The sequence below is a fragment of the Misgurnus anguillicaudatus genome, chromosome 8, assembly GCF_027580225.2.
Source record: "Misgurnus anguillicaudatus chromosome 8, ASM2758022v2, whole genome shotgun sequence".
Classification (NCBI taxonomy): domain Eukaryota; kingdom Metazoa; phylum Chordata; class Actinopteri; order Cypriniformes; family Cobitidae; genus Misgurnus; species Misgurnus anguillicaudatus.
The window spans coordinates 26,995,360-27,016,492 of record NC_073344.2 but is presented as its reverse complement, the minus strand read 5'-3'; the positions used below and the strand labels follow the sequence as shown (position 1 = coordinate 27,016,492).

The 21,133-nt window shown below is 36.1% G+C and overlaps 1 protein-coding gene across 1 annotated transcript; it reads left to right on the top strand.

Annotated features, from left to right (window-relative positions):
• Nucleotides 1-15,100: 15,100 nt before the first annotated feature.
• Nucleotides 15,101-20,898, top strand: grap2b (GRB2 related adaptor protein 2b). The gene is made up of 8 exons (XM_055213595.2): nt 15,101-15,261; nt 16,577-16,673; nt 16,913-17,004; nt 17,368-17,487; nt 17,864-18,023; nt 19,123-19,179; nt 19,257-19,334; nt 20,341-20,898. Exons 2-8 carry the CDS (start codon nt 16,596-16,598, stop codon nt 20,515-20,517), a joined length of 762 nt encoding a protein of 253 aa, XP_055069570.2. The 5' UTR covers nt 15,101-15,261; nt 16,577-16,595; the 3' UTR covers nt 20,518-20,898.
• Nucleotides 20,899-21,133: the final 235 nt, after the last annotated feature.

Here is a 21,133-nt window from a genome sequence, read left to right as displayed (position 1 = left end):
AATTCTTTAATTGTTACAAAGCAGCTTTACATTAATAGATGCAGGAGAAAAATCGGTGGACGACATAAGGAGCAGAGTACAGCGGCTAAAATTAAACTGTACTAGCGTGCTTAGTAATAATGTAACGTATATAAGAGGGTGCCTAGTTAAGCCAATGTCAGCTGACTCCCTATAGGAAAAAAAAACAGATTTAATCAGGAGGAAAAAGTCCTATGAAGTTAAAACCCCTTGAGAGACCGCCAGAAAGAGAGGATATATACTATATAATAGATATTCATTTATATATATATATATATATATATATATATATATATATATATATATATATATATATATATACTGTATATACACGGATAGGTTGATTAAACAGGAAGCGGATGGTATTCGCTGGGCAGACAACGGCTTGGCATCATGATGAAGAAAGGCCAGTAGATCAGTGGTGTGATGACCTTCAAGGCAGCAGGAATTGGGTCTGTTAGTCTCAGTGTCCTCAGAGAAACAAAATCAGCGTAGGGGCTGCTCGGATGTAATGCAAGTGTTATACAGTATTGGTGTTGAATATCTGCTAGTTTCTGGACAAGCTAACTGTTGCCACATAAGTAACTATATTTACTAGACAAATTATGTGAATGCTTTGTTAAAGAGAAAAGTCTTAAGTTTAGACTTAAAGTGATCGACTGTGTCTGATTCTGAATGGTAAATCATTCCAGAGCTTAGGGGCTAAGTAGGAAAAGTATCGACCACCTTTAGACACTTTTGATATTCTAGTGATAGTTAAGTGACCAGAATTTTGTGACCGAAGTGTACGTGATAGATTGTATTCTGATAGTAGTTCTCTAAGATACAAAGGTGCTTGGCCATTAAGGGTTTATAGGTAATTAGAAGTATTTTAAAATGTATGCTATATTTAACTGGTAAGCAGTGTAACGATGCCAAAATTGGGCTTATGTGAACATACTTCTTAGATCTAGTAAGTACCCTTGCAGAAGCGTTTTGAAGCAGCTGAAGCTTGTTAACTTGATTTGCGTGACATCCCCTGAATAACGAGTTACAATAGTTTATTCTTGAGGTCATAAAAGCGTGGATAAGTTTCTCCTCATCTGATGCAGACAGCATATGGCGTATTTTTGAGACATTTCTAAGATGGAAGAATGCTGTGCGGCAGACTTTAGAGATATGACTATCAAAAGATAAATTGCTGTCGAACATCACACCTAGGTTCTGGAAGATGGCACCACAGTGCAGCTATCTATGGGCAACTTGTTATCTAACATATTTTTTGGAGCAATTAGTTTCAATAATAAGTATCTCTGTCTTATTGGAGTTTAGTAAAAGGAAGTTATTTGCCATCCAGTCACTGATATCACTAATACAGTCTTTTAGCTTAGAAAACTGGTGTGTTTCGCTATTATCTGCATAGCAGTGAAAACTTATGTTATATTTCCTGATAATGTCTCCTAGAGGTAACATATATAACAAAAAGAGGAGAGGGCCTAGAACTGATCCCTGCGGTACACCGCATTTAACCAAAGAGTGACATGACTTTTCCACATTTACATAAAGTGATAGTGGTTTAATACAAACCATCTAAACCAGGCTAACTCCTGACCACTGATGTCAACATAGTTTTCTAATCTATTGAAGATTGTGTGATCTATTGTGTCAAAGGCTGCACTAAGGTCTAGTAATATAAGAATCTGTCATGTTCATCCGTGTGTGTGTGTGTGTGTGTGTGTGTGTGTGTGTGTGTGTGTGTGTGTGTTTGTGTGTGTTAAGGTGAGGTTGGTGGACTGAGTTATTAGTTTTATTGATCCAGAGTTCCCATAGGGAAAATATTGAGCTCCAAAACCCAGAACAGCAAACCAATAGCACACCAGGAGACTCAACAGTAAATTAGTAAAAGAGGATCACTGTATTGTTTATATGTGTGGTATGAACCACTTATCAGTCCTCTTAATTAATAAGTTAAAGGCGGAGTCCATGATGTTTGAAAGCCACTGTTGATATTTGAAATCACCTAAACAAACACGCCCCTACCCCAATAGAATCTGGACCTTCTGTTGATAGACCCGCCCCACACATACGCAACCCGGCATTTGATTTGATTTGTTTGGCTTTAAGTGTTTTTTGGTAGTCGGCCCGTCTCCTTCTCCAAACCGTTTTTCAAACATCGTGGACTCCGCCTTTAATAAGTAATGTCAAATAAGTAAAGTAAAGCCAAAACACATAATTACAACATTCCCAAAAATACCAATAAACAAAAATTCATGAGGGGCTAAATATCATGTGAGAGATCTCCACCAACCACAAGTGTATCAAGTTAGAACAGTGCCAACTATTTTTTAAAACAAAGGCATTTGAACAAACACACACGCATAGATACACACACTGTAATGTCATGATGAACACTCATGATCATAGCACAAGATCACAAACAGAATCTACTGAAAGATGAACAACCAAACATTAAAGGTGCCATACAATGTAAACTTGTAATTAGGCATAGACGAATAATGTGAGCTGTCATGGTAATGACATCATGAATCTCAAACACGATTGTTTCCTCCTTCTTATGTAAACCTCATACAAAATACTGCTGGAAACAACAGACCAATCTCAACATAACACCAACTGTGACGTTACAGTCCAGATGTACACCCCACACTAAATTAATCACAATGTTGTTACAATGCTAAAAACAAAGTTTTGACTGCTGAGTTAGGGCTATATGCTAGTTAATGCTATATGCTAGTAAGGGTCAGGGAATCAAAAAATGAATTTTAACTTGATATTCTGTTATATAAGAGGTCATCATACTAAAATGAACATCCTGCAAGCTTGAGAACTGAAAACGTCCTCTTTACTGAAATATAACAGTTTTTGGCACCAAGCCATTAAAACAATCGATTCAGGAATGTGCTGAAATATGATGTCAGATTAAAATTTAAACACCTCCTCCATACAACGACCACTTTTGTAGACTCACCCACAGCTTTACGTGACGCACGTGTGGGGCAGGGGCAAAGCAAACAATGCAGTGTCTCAACAATCAGTAAACATGTCTTTAAAGATTGCCAAATGTAACCAAAATGACTTTTAAATCAAATTTTCCTAAGAGACTTTTATTTTGACGCGCTGATCTGTTATGAGTACTAGGGCTGCACGATTAATCGTTTTTAAACCGAAATCGCGATGTGAATGGATGCGATTTTCGAATCGCAAGAAATGCGATTATTTCGATTCAAAACTATCAAATATAACAATCATCTAGTACGCAGTTTTTGACAGTTCGCTTCATGCGCATTTTACGTTTGATGCAGTTTAGACCAATAGAGTGCATTAACACTGAGGTGCTGACTACACGTCATCACACCATTTGGAAAACATGAGCGCGAGCAGCAGTTCAACTCCTCAACAAAGTGTACGGCCATATGATTTCTGCGATGCGGAAAGCACGGACAGAATCGCGAAATGCATACAAATGGAATTAACTGCACAACGCGGAATGTCATGAAGTTGGCAGATTTTGGATTCAGTCATTTTAAAAACGCATTATAACTCATTTACCGGCAAATGAAAGGACAGAAATGCGCGAAAACATTTCCCTTTTGTGTAATGTTGGACTTAAAGAAAGGTGTATATACGTCAGTTTCTCGTCATGCATCGCAAACAATGACAAGCGCCTCATCAGACTATAAGCAGGTTTCATTAAAGCCCGGAACACAGCAGACGAAACAGGTACATTATACTTTCTTGCATGCGCACATCTGCACCGCTTTGAATATTTACAGGCATGAGGGTTCATGAAGCGCGCACACAGAGAGCAGTCAGCACATGCGTGATCACTAAACTTAAGTTTCCTTTCTTGTCTAAGTGAACATAAACAGCTGGATGTTTATCAGTATATTGAAGCAGAGCAGTTTTAAAGCTGTCTTTTGTCTTAAAGTGACAGTAACCTGGTGCTTTCTGTGTCAGAAATGTTTATTACACACCAAAAATTAAAATCACTCCTTACTCTTAACTGAACAAGCTTCTGCAGCTCCACATTTAAAATCCTACAGTGAGGACTGTGCAGTCTTTTATTTGTATTTTTTGCTTATGTTAAATCATAGATTCTAATAACTAATATATTTACATTTATTACAGATGCCTGAAAAGTAAAACAAGATGAGTATAGTCTTATGATTAAAAGAAAAACTAAACATTTGCTTGTCAGATGCATTGTTGTAGTGACAGACAAAATACATTGGCCTATATGTTATTTTAAATAAAACTTTCAAAAAAAAAAAAATTTAAATTGTATTTTGTTTAATGTTCTTAGATTAAAAAAAAGTTTGTCTGCAGAATAGCAAAGTCCTCCAGACAACTTGGTACAATGCTTAAGAGGTTTTAAATAAACAGTAGCACAGCATCTTTCTTTGGTGCTATTAAAACCACCACAACAAACCTGGATGTACCTCTTTTATTATATACTAATGAATCGCACTTTAAATCGCGAATCGCAATTTTGATCAGAACAATCGCAATTAGATTTTTTCTCCGAATCGTGCAGCCCTAATGAGTTCCCATGGAAACGGAGTGTGCAGTTGTGGTAAATACGTCTGGGAACAACACAGACACTGGATAACCTTAACTCAGAGGCTCAGAACATAACATTAGGAATGTGTGGTTAAAGTTTGTTTTTAAACAAGTTCCAGCTCACGTGGGGAGTGTTTGTTTACTTTGTGTACCACGGATTCATTTGTAAAGAACTAGATGCTGGATTTGCAGAGACTGTGATTAAAAGCACCACTAATATTGGATCTGACAAAAATGACACAGCAGTACACAGTATGTAAAACATTTTACTTTATTTAAGTTACTGCGTTTCACTGTTGCTTTGTTTGAAGAGATCGCTTGATATGTCCTGTTGTCAAACATACGTGTTTAGCCACGGATGTTACTGTTTTAATTTACTAAAAACATTAAACGATTAATAAAGGTACAACACTTAACAATACGACTGTAATATAACAATAGAAATATACAAAGTAACACGACACGTCTATCGGCACAACCCTAGTGGGCGTTTACGTACAGGTCTTCAATGCGCCCGCCCCTTCAAATGAAGCATTTCTCCAGAGAGCATCAGAACCATGTTACAAAATAGCGTATTACTTATTGCTTTTGATGTTTTTGAATGTAAAAACCACGCGAACATCATAAGTAGACATCAGACAACAGTTTAAAACAATAAAATTGACAGATCCATTGCACCTTTAATGCTATATGCTAGCGCAGTGGTTCTCAAACTTTTTCAGCGTGCGGCCCCCTTTGTGTACGGTGCATTTCTTCGCGGCCCCCCCAAAGAAAATTTATGACAAAGAACAGTTCTAAAACTTCACATTTTAATTAAACAAAACATTAAATTGTACAAAGTAGTGCTGCCTTATTTTTTTAGGTTTAATTTCACAGAATTCATGATAAATTAATGTATTTTATAAAATGTCGTAAAACTGGGGCCCTGGCACCATCTCGACTGTGCTAGCGTTTAGTCTAAAGTTCTTCTATTGACGTTACAGTTACTTTTTGCAGGTCCACAAACTTACCACTCAGAAACGTCCATTAACAATCTCCAAACAATTGATTATTCCTCAAAATCTGATACAGACTCAAACATAAGATCTGTTTACACACACACAGAGCTACTGAAGGAACTGCTCTGTGAAACAGCCAATCAGGGCTCAACATTATTATTCATGACCATGCATTCTTTGGCACCTTTAATGGCTCTTTCTCCTGATCTACACAGAAAAACAAACTCAATTTTCAACACAGAAGTGTAAAGGACACAAACTACACAAAACAGCAAAGACCATCCTGATTGGCTGACACTTAAATCATTCAAAACATAGTTTATGTCCTGTACATGATTGCTGATATCTTCAGTGATGGAGTAATTTTAATGAAAAGCTCAAACTCGATCTGCTATTACAGTAAGCGCGTTCACTGTACACGGGAGCGAGCAGTCGTTTCAGCAAGTTGCATGCTATAAATAAAATACAATCTCTCTGATTTGCGCTAAAGGGAATCATGTAAGGATGTGATAAAACAGGGAATAATGTGATGGGAACACTGAGGAAGACGAATACTTAAACTCTTTACTCATAAAATGATTCTTTATTAAAATCTTACTATTACTGAATGAGAATATAAAAATACACAAACGCATTAAACCAGGTATTCTATATTCCTTATTTTAGAATGAAATCTATGATATAGCATAATATCTAGAATGTTCACATTAAAATAAGAAAATGCATTACATGTGATTGATATGTTTGTGTGTGAGTGTGTAAAGAATGAATGACGGTGTGTGTGTTTGTGTGTGTGTGTTTAAATGTATGTAAAAGTTGTGTGTGCTAACTCACCTTTATTTCAGTCATTAAAGATGAATGTGTGAGGAGATACGCGTGCAGGTCTCTTGAATAATGAAGAAATGTCCAGTAAAATCCGTTTTATAGCTCTCCACTGTGTTTATTCACACGTGCTAATGAATAAAGATAATCCCTGTGGTAACTCTTCATCCAAAGACATTCCTCCGAAATCCTGAACAACACTCCTGTGAAAACATCTGTGGGAATGTCTTCAGTCAGGATTCAGGAATGACACGCAAAAGCGCGCGAAACACATCCACTGAGCTGCAGAAATTCAGATGAACATTAAAGTCACAACGCGTCTCGTGTGGGGTTTGAAGGCAGTTGCATCACCTGAGCGCGCGCACCATCGCTTCAGGTGAGCGCACGCGGGAACGCGCTCTCCCGCAGACCCATCCGGTGATTCCGTCTCGACGCGACGACGCTGAACACGTCGGTGATGCCTGCGAATAACGATAAACTATGACAATATTAATAAAGTCTGTACGGGTCTTTCATTGATGAATATAGCAAACCTTGTGTTCTCCAAATTAAGTGCCATCCCTATGGATTTATGGCGCGCATTTGCACATTCTAGGACACAGTTTTCAAATAAGATAAATTAACTTAATAAGCAAAAGCATTTTGGGTCTTGATTTTAGAATAATCTAACGTACATTTATCAAGTTTACAAATTAAAGTTTGTCAGTGGTTTAAGAATAATATTTAAAAGTTTATCCATTGGCAAACAGCTTTTTACGCATATGGCAAAAAAAAATTAGTAGTATGCTAAATACATTTTGTAGAAAATAAAGCTTACTTAAATATATTTTTTATTTTTTTTACATATATTTTAAAATGTAGCAACGACTACATTTCTAATATTACAACCCAAAACATATATTTTTCTAAGCCAAAGTTTGTATAAAACAAGTAGGCATATGTATAAAAAATATTATAATATTATAAATAAATGTTAGCAGTTGAAAATATATTTCATTTTAATCTTTTCAAACCTGTTATGTTTACATACAAAGTTTAACTTTCAATGGAACGTAAATATCAATGCTTTAAAATATATTTCAAAATATACAATGGCCAAAAAATATATTCGTGAAAATACATTTTTGTAAACATATTTCAAAATATACTTTTGGGCCATTTCGTGTATATTTTGTAATATGTTTAAAATATTTGAAAATATATTTTTTGCGGTATGGGTAAGTATAAAAATGACAATTTTGTTCAATTTTGTTTTGAAAACGTGTATGCCTTCATAAATAAATAAACCATAACTGGAAAACAAATAGTAACAGATTAAGATCAAGATTTTTTTCTTAATCGTCATCAAACAGAATGATAATGAAAACAGAAAGGCAGATGTGTGTATCTTACCTGTACTGCTCATATTTCTGCTGTTGTTTCTTCTCACCCCGGGGTGATGTTGGGTTTTTGGACATCATTTCTGTCAGCAACATACTTTGAGTTAGCAGGTGATGCTGTCTAAGCAGGCAGCACACTAAACACTTTCTCATGTCTGGTTTTAAACATGCTCCTTCAGCAGATATATGAGACAAACACAACAGACAGATCAGTGATTACAATCTTTCAAACTAAATTACTCGGACAGTTTTTGAAATGAGTTGTAGATTGCACAAGAAAAAAGTAAGCTAAGATGCGTTTAATCATTAATATTATTAATCACTGGGTTTGTCTTTTGACTGAACATCCATCATCTGTTGTATTCTTCAGTCTCAGTGTGTTGGAGTGGATGGTTGTATCTCAGGCTGATAGACACAGTTGGTCCATTACAGATCTAACACACATCACATCACTAACATCCACAGGCAATTTAAACTCTCCAGGTCTTCTATAGGAACAGCTCACAGAAATGTCAAAGCTGTCAGCACTGTAACACAGGTCACTTTATATCTGTATGCTTTAGTTCATTATTAAGTGTGATAGTTGTGTAATGAACAGACTGAAGTCTCTGGAGAACAGCCGTGTGCGGATCATTGAATCAGTAAATTCAACTTACAGTAAGATGTGGATCAGTGAACAAATCACACTGAACTAAATCTTCAGCCCATCAGTTAATACGCTTTGTGTTTCACAGAAGAAATATACAAGTTTAAAACAGTAAAACAGGTTTCTTCATATTAAAATCATTTAAAAAAATACATTTATCCAGTTGGCACTGGTTTAAAAAAAGCTAAGACTGGTTATAGCGGTTATTTCAGTCTAAATAAAGCTTGATTTGTTTTAACATTATTCATTTACATTCAGGCAGAGTTAACAGTGTTTGTCAGATTGTTAAACGAGGATATTGATCCATGCACAATGACCCACAACACTCACATAAATGATGAAAGATTAACAAATCACCCGTACATAACGTTCATGTCTCACTAAACTATGACAACATAAACATTGACCTACACAACACAGCTCATATTCACATCCTCTAATTGTTTTTATACTGAACTAATGATCATTTCTGATATCCATCACACAAACATTACTGCATTTATAAATCATCATTGTTTAGTATGTTTCTCAAGATGGGTGATAAAGACAGTTAAGGTGGCATCACAAAGTAAGCATTGTACAGGTTTTCTTTCTCCCATACTATACTTAAAGTGCTTTATTTTCACACACTAATTTTGTACTAAATATACTAAAAATTAATCATTAGTACTTCTTAAGATGTTCTTAAGATTATCTAAGTGTACTTCACTTTTTTTTTAGACAACATGAATATGAACTAAAATGCACTTTTAACATACTATCTCTGTATTAAAACAAATGTATTTAGTTAACACTAGTATTAAACTTGATCTCAGCTTTCATACCAAGATGGTTTCAAGTTTACTACAAGTTGTACCTAAATATATTTTTAAATACTCTTTTAGCACATTTTAGTTATGATGTCTCAAAATAGCACAGTGAAGTACAAGATTATCTTAAGAAGTACTAAAGATGGATTTTTAGTATATTAAGTACAAAATTAGTGTGCCAAAAATAAAGCACTATGGAAGTGTACTACTTTTTCACCTGGGTGAGCTCAAGGTCAAAAACACTCGCACACACATGCAAAAGTAATGATAGTTTCCAAATAACCTAGTAACACTATTGGTCAAGTCACTCAGATATAAATGGAGGAATGACAGTAACTTGAAACATGATTTGAAAACATATTTTATCATCCACATGATATTGATTTATTGATGATAGAGAAGTGGCCAATGGTAAAAGAATCACAATAAAGAGCTGCAGATACATGACAATCACATTTAAATCATCACAGGCTATGATAGTTACTGCCCTAAGATTCATTTAGACATCAATCCTAGACAAGACATTTAACAAAGATAAAATCTAACAGTGAAATATAATTATAAGAGAGAGAGTCATAAAACATCCCTGTTAACACCACGTCCATGTTAACACATTTTAGCAAATCTTAATAATAATTAATCTCATTATAATGTCGAAAGAAGACACATCTCAACACTACCATGAAGTAAAATGTGTACTCATGTAAAACTTCCTTGACATACAAGTTGTGTCTCAAAGCGCTCTCTATCTTCTATATATAGTTGTGCACTAAATTTGGTGTTGACTTTGTAGAAGTTGTCTAGGTCAGTGGTTCTCAAATCCAGTCCTCGGACCGCCCCAGAACATTTTAGATGTCTCCATATATAAAACACCTGAGTCAGGCCTAGTTCACACGGACACAGGTATTTTTGTAACCAGAGTTTTTCATCCAAAAAAATCCCGTCCACACATCCTCGGTTGAAAAGAAATCTCCATCCCCATGCAAAAGCAAAAACACGCTATCAAGCGCTGTCAGGAGCATGCCACACCAGCAGGCGGTGATATAACTCAAATTGTAAAGCCACCTTGGCCAATCAGAAGCCTAACAAAAGTGTTATCGCAAGGCAAAAATCCTGGTTTTACTGTCTACACGACAACATTGCAACCGGGGTTTCTTAAAATCCTCACCCTGGCAGGGGTTTTCAAAAATGTTCGGTTTCAGTGCCCTGATACTGCGTTATTGTTACGGTTATGAAAATACTAGTGTCTGTGTGGACTATAGGCCTCAGTTCATCAGATTGTTAGTGCGTTCATTAAAGAAAGGTTTATAAACAATCTGGCAGGAGCCTGAGGAGTAGATTCAGGTGTTTCATATACGGAGACTACAGGTCGACCCACTGTAGTGTACTTTACAGATAACTAGATTGGTCCGTACTTGCTGATAACCGATTCATTGACCCGTAAAAAACAAACCTAACACTTAAAGTGAAACAGTGCTAAAACATTTTTCCAAAAGTAATAAAACAAGAGTACTGAACCATGAAAATGTGCTAAATTAAATAAATGTATATTAATATGTATTGAAGTAAATGCTTCACACTGGTTACCTTTGAAGACATCTAAAACATTCTGGGAAGGGTGGCCCGAGGACTGAAGGTGTGGACCACTGGTCTAAATAAACAACCAATGAGCACCAAAGAGGATAAATCCACTTCAGAAAGTCATTTTGAAATGAAAGCACTCATGGTCATCATACTGAACGCTCATTCTCATACTGAAAGTGCTCATATGTCCACTTCAAAGGGCACTTCAGAATGAAGGGTACATCTGACGAATACTTCACTCGCATGATTGTTTGCACAGAGCTTCCTTATTGAGTTTGACACAGACGTGCACTTTAGTAACATTTGTTTGGTTCACTTCACTCTCTTTGAAGTTTTCATTTCTGGAGAGTAAACGCATCAGAGAGGGCACACAGACAAACCTGTCAGAATTAAAGACTTTATTCATTCACTATTTTAACACAATAATGTACATCTGCGACTTTAAAAGTGTTGTGTCTGAAATAGCTCACTGATTTTTGTTTATTCCTTACCATACAGTCAACTCAAAGGTCAATCACTATTTAGGGAACAGTAAAGAAGTGAGTGGTTCAGTACACAGCATTAGTACAAGTTGTGTAATATGAGTGAAGTCAAAACTGATCTCTGTCTCCCTCTACAGTACAAACACAAACACACATTTACATTTAGTCATTAAGCAGACACTTTTGTCCAGCAATTATAGCAACACAAGAACAGCAATACATAAGTGCACTGGAAATAGTCTCATCAAGTCCAACACAGTATACATAGACAAGTGTTGGTTAGTAAATTATAGTAAGATAATAAGTCATAGAAAGATAGCAAGTCCTAGTGAGGTAATGGTGGAAGAGATGGGTTTTTAGTCGATTCTTAAAGACAGCTACAGAGTCAGCAGATCATGCACACACACACACACACACACACACACACACACCTCTTCCTATCTCAACACAGTGTCATATAATCATGTGATGATGATTTATATTTATAGTGTTATTTTAAGAAGATAATGACAAATTATTTTTGTCCATTCTTCTTGAGAGTAAAAGGCTGTGAGTAACAATAACTTACAAAGACAATTAAATGTACAGAAATATACAAACAAAAATTAACCAGGAAAAATATTAAGAATAAAATATAAAGATGAACAAAAATGAACGAGAAAAACAATGAAAACAACATGAAATAAGTAAAGCATGTACACTCAAAAAAATGATTCAAGCCCTTCTTAAAAATGACACATTAAAATTGTGTTCAATTATTTTAAAATAGCTCATTAAGAGCAATAAGTATATTTATTTAATTAGTCTAACACAAAATGAATATGTACTATAATTTGTTGATTTCTTTTTAATTGCGTTAACACAATTAGTTTGAGTTTGGGTTCTAGAAAAATAATTTCCCAGCATGCTTTCCATGCAACTGCTTTGGAGAGTAATTTTTTATTGTTTATAAGTGTTATTTTATGCATTTTTAGGTAAAGAGAAAGACTTAATAGTGTTTAATGTTTGTTATTGATTTAGAAGCGTTTGTGTTATATTTTTTCAAATTGTTTGGTTACCATCATGCAGAAGGGTGGCGCTTGTGGTTATGTTGTGGATGTGACATATTTCTCTCAATAAGCACAAACTGTGTTAATGGCTGTTTGGACATCAGTTTCTTCTCACAAGCTCATCCAAAGTATCATATGTTATTATTATTAGCATGCTAACATTTGCTCATGCTAATTAGTATGACATAAAGACGTTTTATCTAAAATAACAGAATTGAGTTATTCAGACAACACTAAATTGAGTTGAGGCAACTAATTGAGTATTGCCATTTACTTTAAATTGAATTGGACTAACTCAATATATTTTTATTGTGTAAAGCAGTTTTTTAAGAGTTAGGGGTACACATTCACATTGGATGGAAATCCTGCCCACAATTTTATTTAATCCAATGAATCTTTTTTTTTTTTTTGAGTGTAGAGGTCAAATGAGTAGAGTAGAGTCAAGTGGTAATAATCTTGTCAGACCAAAAACCATTTCACCAACAGGTTCTGTGGATGTTGATCTGAGATCAGTAATCTACTTTAAATGTTATACCATATTTGCAGCACCAAAATAAATTTCTGCTATAAGGTTATTATTTCACCACTTGTCTTACACAAAAATGGGCGTGCCGTGTGTTGAATTACAACACTTTACATCTTTATGAAAAGCTTTGTCTAGTAGTCTAATATGATGCCTGTTATGTGTATTTGTATAGCACAGAAACCCTGCAAATACTGAACTGATTCAGAATCAGTGACATCTGTTCATTTAGTTAAACAGGATTTCAAATATAAACTACTGACAGAAGTAAAAAGCTACAGAATGAACTTAAAAACACATTACAGGCAATTACATTAAACCATCACAGATTGTGAACACCAGCTACACATCTGTCACTGTATTTACATGAATTAACCGTGTTTAAGTTAAAGTAAAACTGAACACATATTACTCAATGATGAGTCCAAATCAGCAATATCTCATTGATGGATCAAACAAACAAAACAGACATAAAGTCGCGTCCTTTGATGTAATAATATGCAATCTTTAGGTACAATGGTGTATTTTTTAAAGGGTATTGTCACAGTAACTTCACTCTCTTAATGATTTAAAAAATATAAATTCTGACTGCTTACATACACATACACTATGAATTATATATTAGTATTTATGTGATTTTTAACCCCTACCTTTCTAAACGCATAGAGAAGCTACGGTAGCTGCCACTGGACAAACACATCAGCATCTGAGACAACACCAAAAATACGTTTCTCAATCTGAATGTTGCAGCTTCCGGAGGTCGCATTTGTAGTCTGCATACATCATCAAGACTGCTTTTTTTCAGAATATTAACAATTATAAAGTTGAATATTATGTGAGGAATAATTGACGACGGGCCATGGAATTATAAGAAAATGATGCACACCCAAAAGGTGCAATGCCGTTACATTACGGGTGTGCATTATTTTCAATTATTCCTCTTATAAAACGGTTACCACAAACATTGCTCTGATGCCTTTTTTTTGACATTGGACAAGTTAGGTGAGCGGTTATCAGAAATTAATGCATACCTATGGAACATTTCTCAGACAATCAGAATACAGCATTCAACAGACCCGTGGTATAATCTTAGTTAATCGTAAATTGTTGTAACATGCTTATTTAATACTCCGTTAACTTAAAAAACACCAGGCTTGTTGACGGTTGCAGCCTGCATATGTGACCACCACAGTAGGGTGTTTTTTCAAACGGAAGGACGCGTCCTAGGAAGGCTGCATATCTCGGCAGCCCCGTCATCATGCATCATTGAAGGACATCTCAATTAAAAGGATGTTTCGAAGATAGTCTCTGCTTCATGTCCTTCATTCGGGCTATTTTAAATGATGCGTGAAGTATATCTGTCAACTACTTCTTGGCCGCAAATCACCCACAATTCTTTGCACACCTTCCAAAAACATTGCTAGAATCAACTTTGCACAATTTCATTCTGAAATAAAAGCCATAAAAAGGTATGGCAAAAGAGTCGGCAAAGAGCTCACGCAATTTCGTTACTTATGCCATATAAAACAGATACAGATGTGAACACACTAAATGTGTTGTACCAAAATCCACCCATCTTTGTGTTATTATTAAAACAACACATTTTTTGTTATATTTAACACAACGCATTTTGTGTTACTTTTAACACATTCGCATTTTGTGTTACTTTTAACAGAACTTGCGTATTATTTTAACACAAAATGAGTGTAGAGCTGATCCTCTATTTTATTTATTCACATAGCTAAAGTGCCCATGTTGTAAAGGACTGGAAGAGCACACTTCATATGACGTTTATTTACTGTACTGCTTTCATGGAAAGATGTAAAACCTGTTTGTGGTGATACTTTGCATAATTTGCATGAGTTTTCATGCCATGACCACAGGGATGCAATTTATTCATTTAGGAAACATAATTGCGACTTTCATGTTAGGGAATTTGCATCCATTCTAAGATAAATAAAAACAATACAGTTCGTTATGTAAAGTCTTTATACACCACTGATGTAGATTATATTGCATTGCTCTCAAGAGATCAGTCAGGTTTCTGATCTTTATTTCAAAGAGTATTCTTTTTATTTTTGTATATTTGTATTTGTGTTACAATCACAATTGTGCAATTGCTTCAAATTAGTAGAAACATAGAGGACACTTTCTATTTCATCATACTGTTTCTTAAACACACAGGAAGTGTGTGCGTGTGTGCATGTGTGATCTCAGGGGGAGGAGTTAAGGATTTCTTATTTCTGTTTCCTCTTTTTTCAATCATGCATGAGAGATTTTGTGCATAATGCAAGATAAGTTTAACTTCACTTCTTCCGCTATATGTTATGAAACTATTGTACAGTTTACAGTAAGTGTAAGTAAACTGGTATTGTGGTGATCCAGAAAACTGTAAGTACAACCATCTTTACGTTTCAAAATATTCTTTGATTACTGTATGAACATAATCTAAAAGATTCGACTATTGTAGCAGCATGTAGCAGTCTGGGGATTTTAGGAAGTCCAATATAAGTGTTTATGTTGAAACTGGAACTAGTTGTTGTCACAAACCTTCAGTAAACTTTGCTATGAAGTCAAAAGCAGGTTGTTTAGTATACGCTGTGAGAACTTACCCTAGTGTGTCGATATGAATCATAATAATGTCAATGAAGTGTATCTTTAGTTCTCTTCAATAACAGTAGACATGTGTCATGTTTGTAGTCATTAAGGTTTGTGTTAATACATAATCTTAATGTTATCTGACCTGGGGTTTCAACTGTGATCAAGTACATAGGGAATCATTGACGACGGGCCGTTAATTATAGGAAAGTGATGCACACCCAAGGTGGCAATGCGGCACAACGTGTAGCGGAGTGTCGTTACACCGCGAGTGTGCATTGTTTTCAAATGATTCAAAGGACCAGAGTCAATTATTATGCTTATACCACGGTATCCACAAACATTACTCTGCTGCCTATTTTTAAGACATTTGACAAGTTGGGTATGCGTTTGTTGAAGAAGCGTGGAACATTTCTCAACCAATCAGAATACAGCATTCAACAAACCCGTGGTATAACTGAAAATAATGCACACCCACAGAGTAACTCTGCTTCGCTTTGCGCCACATTACCACCTTGGCTGTGCATTATTTTCGAATATTTCAACAACCCGTCTTCAATTATTCCTTACTTATACTACGGGTCTGTTGAATGCTTTATTCTGAAATGTTTGACAGGTGTTGATGATTTTTTATAAACACACACCTGATCTGTCAAGTGTCTCGAAATGACCACCGGAGCGATGTCTGTGGTAACTGTGGAGGAATGGATGACTCCGGTCCTTTGAATTATTTGAAGGTGGTGCACACCGCGGTGTAAAGGCACACATTGCCACCTTGGCTGTGCTTTATTTTGAAATAATACAACAGCCAGGCGTAAATGAATCCTTATATGATGTTTTGAAACACTGATCTGATCTCTGTGATTATAATTTTAAACAAATCTTACTTTATTTGTTTGTGTTATTCACACTGTTGTTTGAGTATTTAAATGATAGTTTGTATTGTGGTTGTGTGGTGTTATACAGGTAAGTAGCGTTTGACTAACAATGGTTTGCTGACTTTCTGAAGTTAACATTAGAATAAAATTCTGGCATACATTCATGAGAAAAGCCCTGTTTCATATGACAGCAACAGTTGTGATGTTTGCTTCTTCACTGTGTTTCTCAGTCTCAGAGGCGTCTCCATCATGGAGGTGACGGGTAAATATGACTTTAAAGCCACAGCGGACGATGAACTGAGCTTCAGAAAAGGAGATATAATAAAGGTCTCTATCTGTCATCAGGCACACACATCTTACACATTTAGGCAGACGTTTTAATTTGATTTTATCAGTATGTGTTTTCCCTGGGCTTGAACCCATGACCTTTTGCGCTGCTAGCATGATGCTCTATCACAGAGCTATATAGAAAGACATGACTTATTTATTAAAAGCTGAATATATACAGAATGCTTATTATTATTCTGGATAAAGTGTGTTTATAATCATTAAATGTTTCTTTTTAGATCATAGGCACCAATGATAACTGGTATAAAGCAGAAATAAATGGGATTGAAGGATTTGTGCCACAGAATTACATCACCGCTTATTTCCCGAGGTATCAAACATCTCACGACACAACACATTATCTGTACTGTATGAAAAAATACTGTAACATTCATTAAAATGTCTTTCTCTCAACACTAATACACATTTCTGAAAGAGATAAACATCAAAGCCATTATAGCGCATGTTTTATATAGGTGTGGTTTTTAAGTGTGATGTTTTGTCATGACTGTGATGATTGTGCATTCCTGTGGAAAAGGAAACGGTTTCTCTTTGTTAGCACAGTTCATCTCTTTCTCTATAAATCATAAAATGATTTGATCGATTGACAGTTTCATTATTTCATTAATTCAGGATTGGGTCTTTAGTATTATTATCTGTTTATGATCATGTAATAACATGAGTTTCTCATCAGCTGGTATCAGGAGAACATCGGCCGGCAAGACTCAGAGAATAAACTCATGTCTCAGCCAATCGGATCGTTTCTCATCCGCGGCTCACAGAGTTCACCTGGTGAATTCTCAATTTCGGTCAGGTATAAACACATTTAATCTCATAGACTTCCACTGATATCAGACAAATTATATTTTTAACCCCTTCACATTAAAAACACGATTCAACCAATTTATGAAACTTTATATGTTGTGAGATGCAGTAAAGGTCCTCACAAGTTGGTTTTCATGATATTTCATTTTATTTCATATAAACAAACAAACCTGTAGACACACACACACACACACTATAGCTCACACTTGTCTTCTTGAACGATGTTTTGATCTCAGATGACTACAGTTCATCACTTTGTAATTGTTTACTCTGTGTGTGTGTGTGTGTGTGTGTGTGTGTGTGTGTGTGTGTGTGTGTGTGTGTGTGTGTGTGTGTGTGTGTGTGTGTGTGTTTGTTGGTGTCAGACATGAAAATGATGTTCAGCACTTTAAAGTGATGAGAAGCAGGATTGGAGAGTATTACCTCTGGAATGAGAGATTCAGTTCCCTCAACAAACTGGTGGATTTCTACAGCCAGAACTCCGTTTCCAAACACAGTCGTGTGTTTCTGCTGACAGAGCAACCGGTGAGGCCATCTGAACTGTACAGCTGAGGAGATTTAGGGGTTGAGTTTTTTTGATTGGAGTCAGACAGCAATCACCCAAATTATCTTAGCAACACCTGAACAATGCTTTAGCAACCACCCAAATCACCTTAGCAACACCTGAGCAATGCTTTAGCAACCACCCAAATCATCTTAGCAACACCTGAACAATGCCCTAGCAACTACCCAAATCACCTTAGCAACACCTGAGCAATGCTTTAGCAACCACCCAAATCATCTTAGCAACACCTGAACAATGCCCTAGCAACCACCCAAATCATCTTAGCAACACCTGAAAAAAGCCCTAGCAACCACACAATAATCTTATCAACACCTGACAAATGCCCTAGCAACCACTCAAATCATCTTAGCAACACCTGAAAGAAGCCCTAGCAACCACACAATCATCTTAGCATCACCTGAAAAAGCCCTAGCAACCACACAATCATCTTAGCAACACCTGAAAAATGCCCAAGCAACCACACAAACATCTTAGCAACACCTGAAAAATGCCCTAGTAACCACTCAAATCATCTTAGCAACACCTGAAAAATGCCCTAGCAACCACTCAAATCATCTTAGCAACACCTGAAAATTGCCCTAGCAACCACACAATCATCTTAGCAACACATAAAAAATGCCCTAGCAACCACTCAAATCATCTTAGCAACACCTGAAAAAAGCCCTAGCAACCACACAATCATCTTGGCAAAACCTGAAAAAACCCCTAGCAACCACACAATCATCTTAGCAACACCTGAAAAAAGCCCTAGCAACCACTCAAATCATCTTAGCAACACCTGAAAAAAGCCCTAGCAACCACACAATCATCTTAGCAACACCTGAAAAATGCCCTAGCAACCACACAATCATCTTAGCAACACCTGAAAAATGCCATAGCAACCACTCAAATGATCTTAGCAACACCTGAAAAAAGCCCTAGCAACCACCCAATCACCTTAGCAACACATGACAAATGCCCTAGCAACCACACAATCATCTTAGCAACCCCTCCATACAACTTTTTATTGAAAGACAGTATTATATCAATCATCTCTCTGTCTGTCTGTCTGTCTCTCAGAATCGGTCAGATGTTCCACACAGAGAGCAACATGTGAAGCCATCAAGCTCGTCTCAGGTAGAGCTGCACTCATGCATGTGTTCATGTTATAAATTTAATGACTTTTAGTGGCAGTTTTCTTTCTTTTGTCTTAGGGGAGACACAGCAATGCCAGGGCACCTGGTCCACCCCACCCTCTGCCCCACCCACCTGCTCCAAAGCCACAGGCACAGGTACAACACACACCTGTCATACAACTTACATCAGGTTACCATCATGAAACATATGTGGTGATTTCTGTGATCGTGGCTCTTCATCGGTGCTCGTATGTCGTACAGTAAGAGAGGTTCACAGATTGACGTTTAAGGATAGCGTACGTTAGGTATTTGTTATTTGTTTACCGCTAGCCCATGGTGGTGACATTGTGCTAACGTGTGACGCAGGCGTCGAAGCCTCCGTGTCATCATCGTACAGTCTACACATATGTTGTACTGAAGTTGTCCATGTATTCATAATCTTATAGGATTGCAAAAATCCTGCAGTGTATCCCGGGCTTTAGGGTTACCACCTTTAGCACTTTAAGAAACAATCTTGGTTCTTTAATTGAAAATAAGCGACAGAATCCACCTTATGTTTGACGTAAATGTGGGTGTACTTATACAACATACTTTTAAGTTAATGTTTATATTAGCTCTTAAATGTGTTTGTTATGTTTTAAATGTAAAAGCAAATAATTTCCTAAGCTTATGTCTCCCTCTAGTGCAGTGGTTCTCAACTCCAGTCCTCATGTCCCTCCTCCCAGAATCTTTTAGATATCACCTAATATGAAACACCTAATTCCACTCATCAGGCTCCTTCAAAAATGTTTGAACCGGTTCCTTAATTAACACACTAACAAGCTGATGAACTGAATCAGGTGTTTTATTGTAAAGTGTTACCCATTTCAGTATGTGGAACAAAAAATGTCTCGCACATTACACACAAACCACCCGTCTGTGCAAAAAATGATGAGAAACAGATTATGTTCTTTGGAGAGCATGTTGTCTATCTATTACATTATCTGTGAATTAATGTCTATTAAGAAAACAGTTTACCCTTAAAATGAACAATGAGCCAGTAAATCTGTTTCAGTATCATCAACATTATGTCAGTAATCCTGTTGTCAGATAGTAACTGGTGTTAAACCTGGAACGTTCCCAAGAAAACATACAACATTATCACCTGTTTTTGTTTCTGCAGTCATCTGGGATGTCGGTTCGAGCCGTGTACGATTTCAAAGCAGAAGATCCAGATGAGCTGGACTTTCACACAGGAGATCTTATTGAGGTTCTAGATCAGTCGGATCGGTTCTGGTGGAAGGGTCGCGTGCGAGGAAGAACCGGACTCTTTCCTGTCAACTACACAAATCCTGTTTAAAAATCCATCAGACATAAAGAGAAGTTGTCTTACTTTACATTCACTCTGAACGTTTACAAGTCGGCATAAACACGAGAGACGGCTGTATTTAATTATAATACAAACAAAATCATCCAGACTATAAAACAACTTTTTGAATCCTTTAAAAGGATCAAGATTTTTGCATGAAATCTCACTGAAACATGATTTTGTTCAGATAATGTTCTTACATAGACAGCTATATTATATTTAATGACTTAAATGCTTCAGCTACCATTAAAGCTAACATGATATTAAAGTCAACTCTGTTTAGATTTTAATTCTTTGTCTTAATTTAAACATATTAAAAATGTTTTTTTGTTTTAAAATGTCATTGTAGCATTAAAATTTGTCCCGACAGTATTTGGGTGTCCTACATTATTTACTCATTTCAGACTATACATACAAAACTACAATCACTTTTCTGAAGTGAGACTGACAGTAATTTTGTTAATTACAAGCCAACATTCTAATATGAGCATATTCAATGGTGTAGTTTTGATCTTGACATTGGTGGGAATGCAAATAATGTCATTATATTATAGGTGCCATAGAATAAAACACTATAGGCATAGATGAATAATAAGAGCTCTGTACA

Coding starts and splice junctions, on each gene's coding strand:
- grap2b (XM_055213595.2), top strand. CDS start 16,596: ATGGAGGTGACGGGTAAATATGACTTTAAAGCCACAGCGGACGATGAA. Junction 16,674..16,912: donor GAAAAGGAGATATAATAAAG/GTCTCTATCTGT, acceptor GTTTCTTTTTAG/ATCATAGGCACCAATGATAA. Junction 17,005..17,367: donor ATCACCGCTTATTTCCCGAG/GTATCAAACATC, acceptor GTTTCTCATCAG/CTGGTATCAGGAGAACATCG.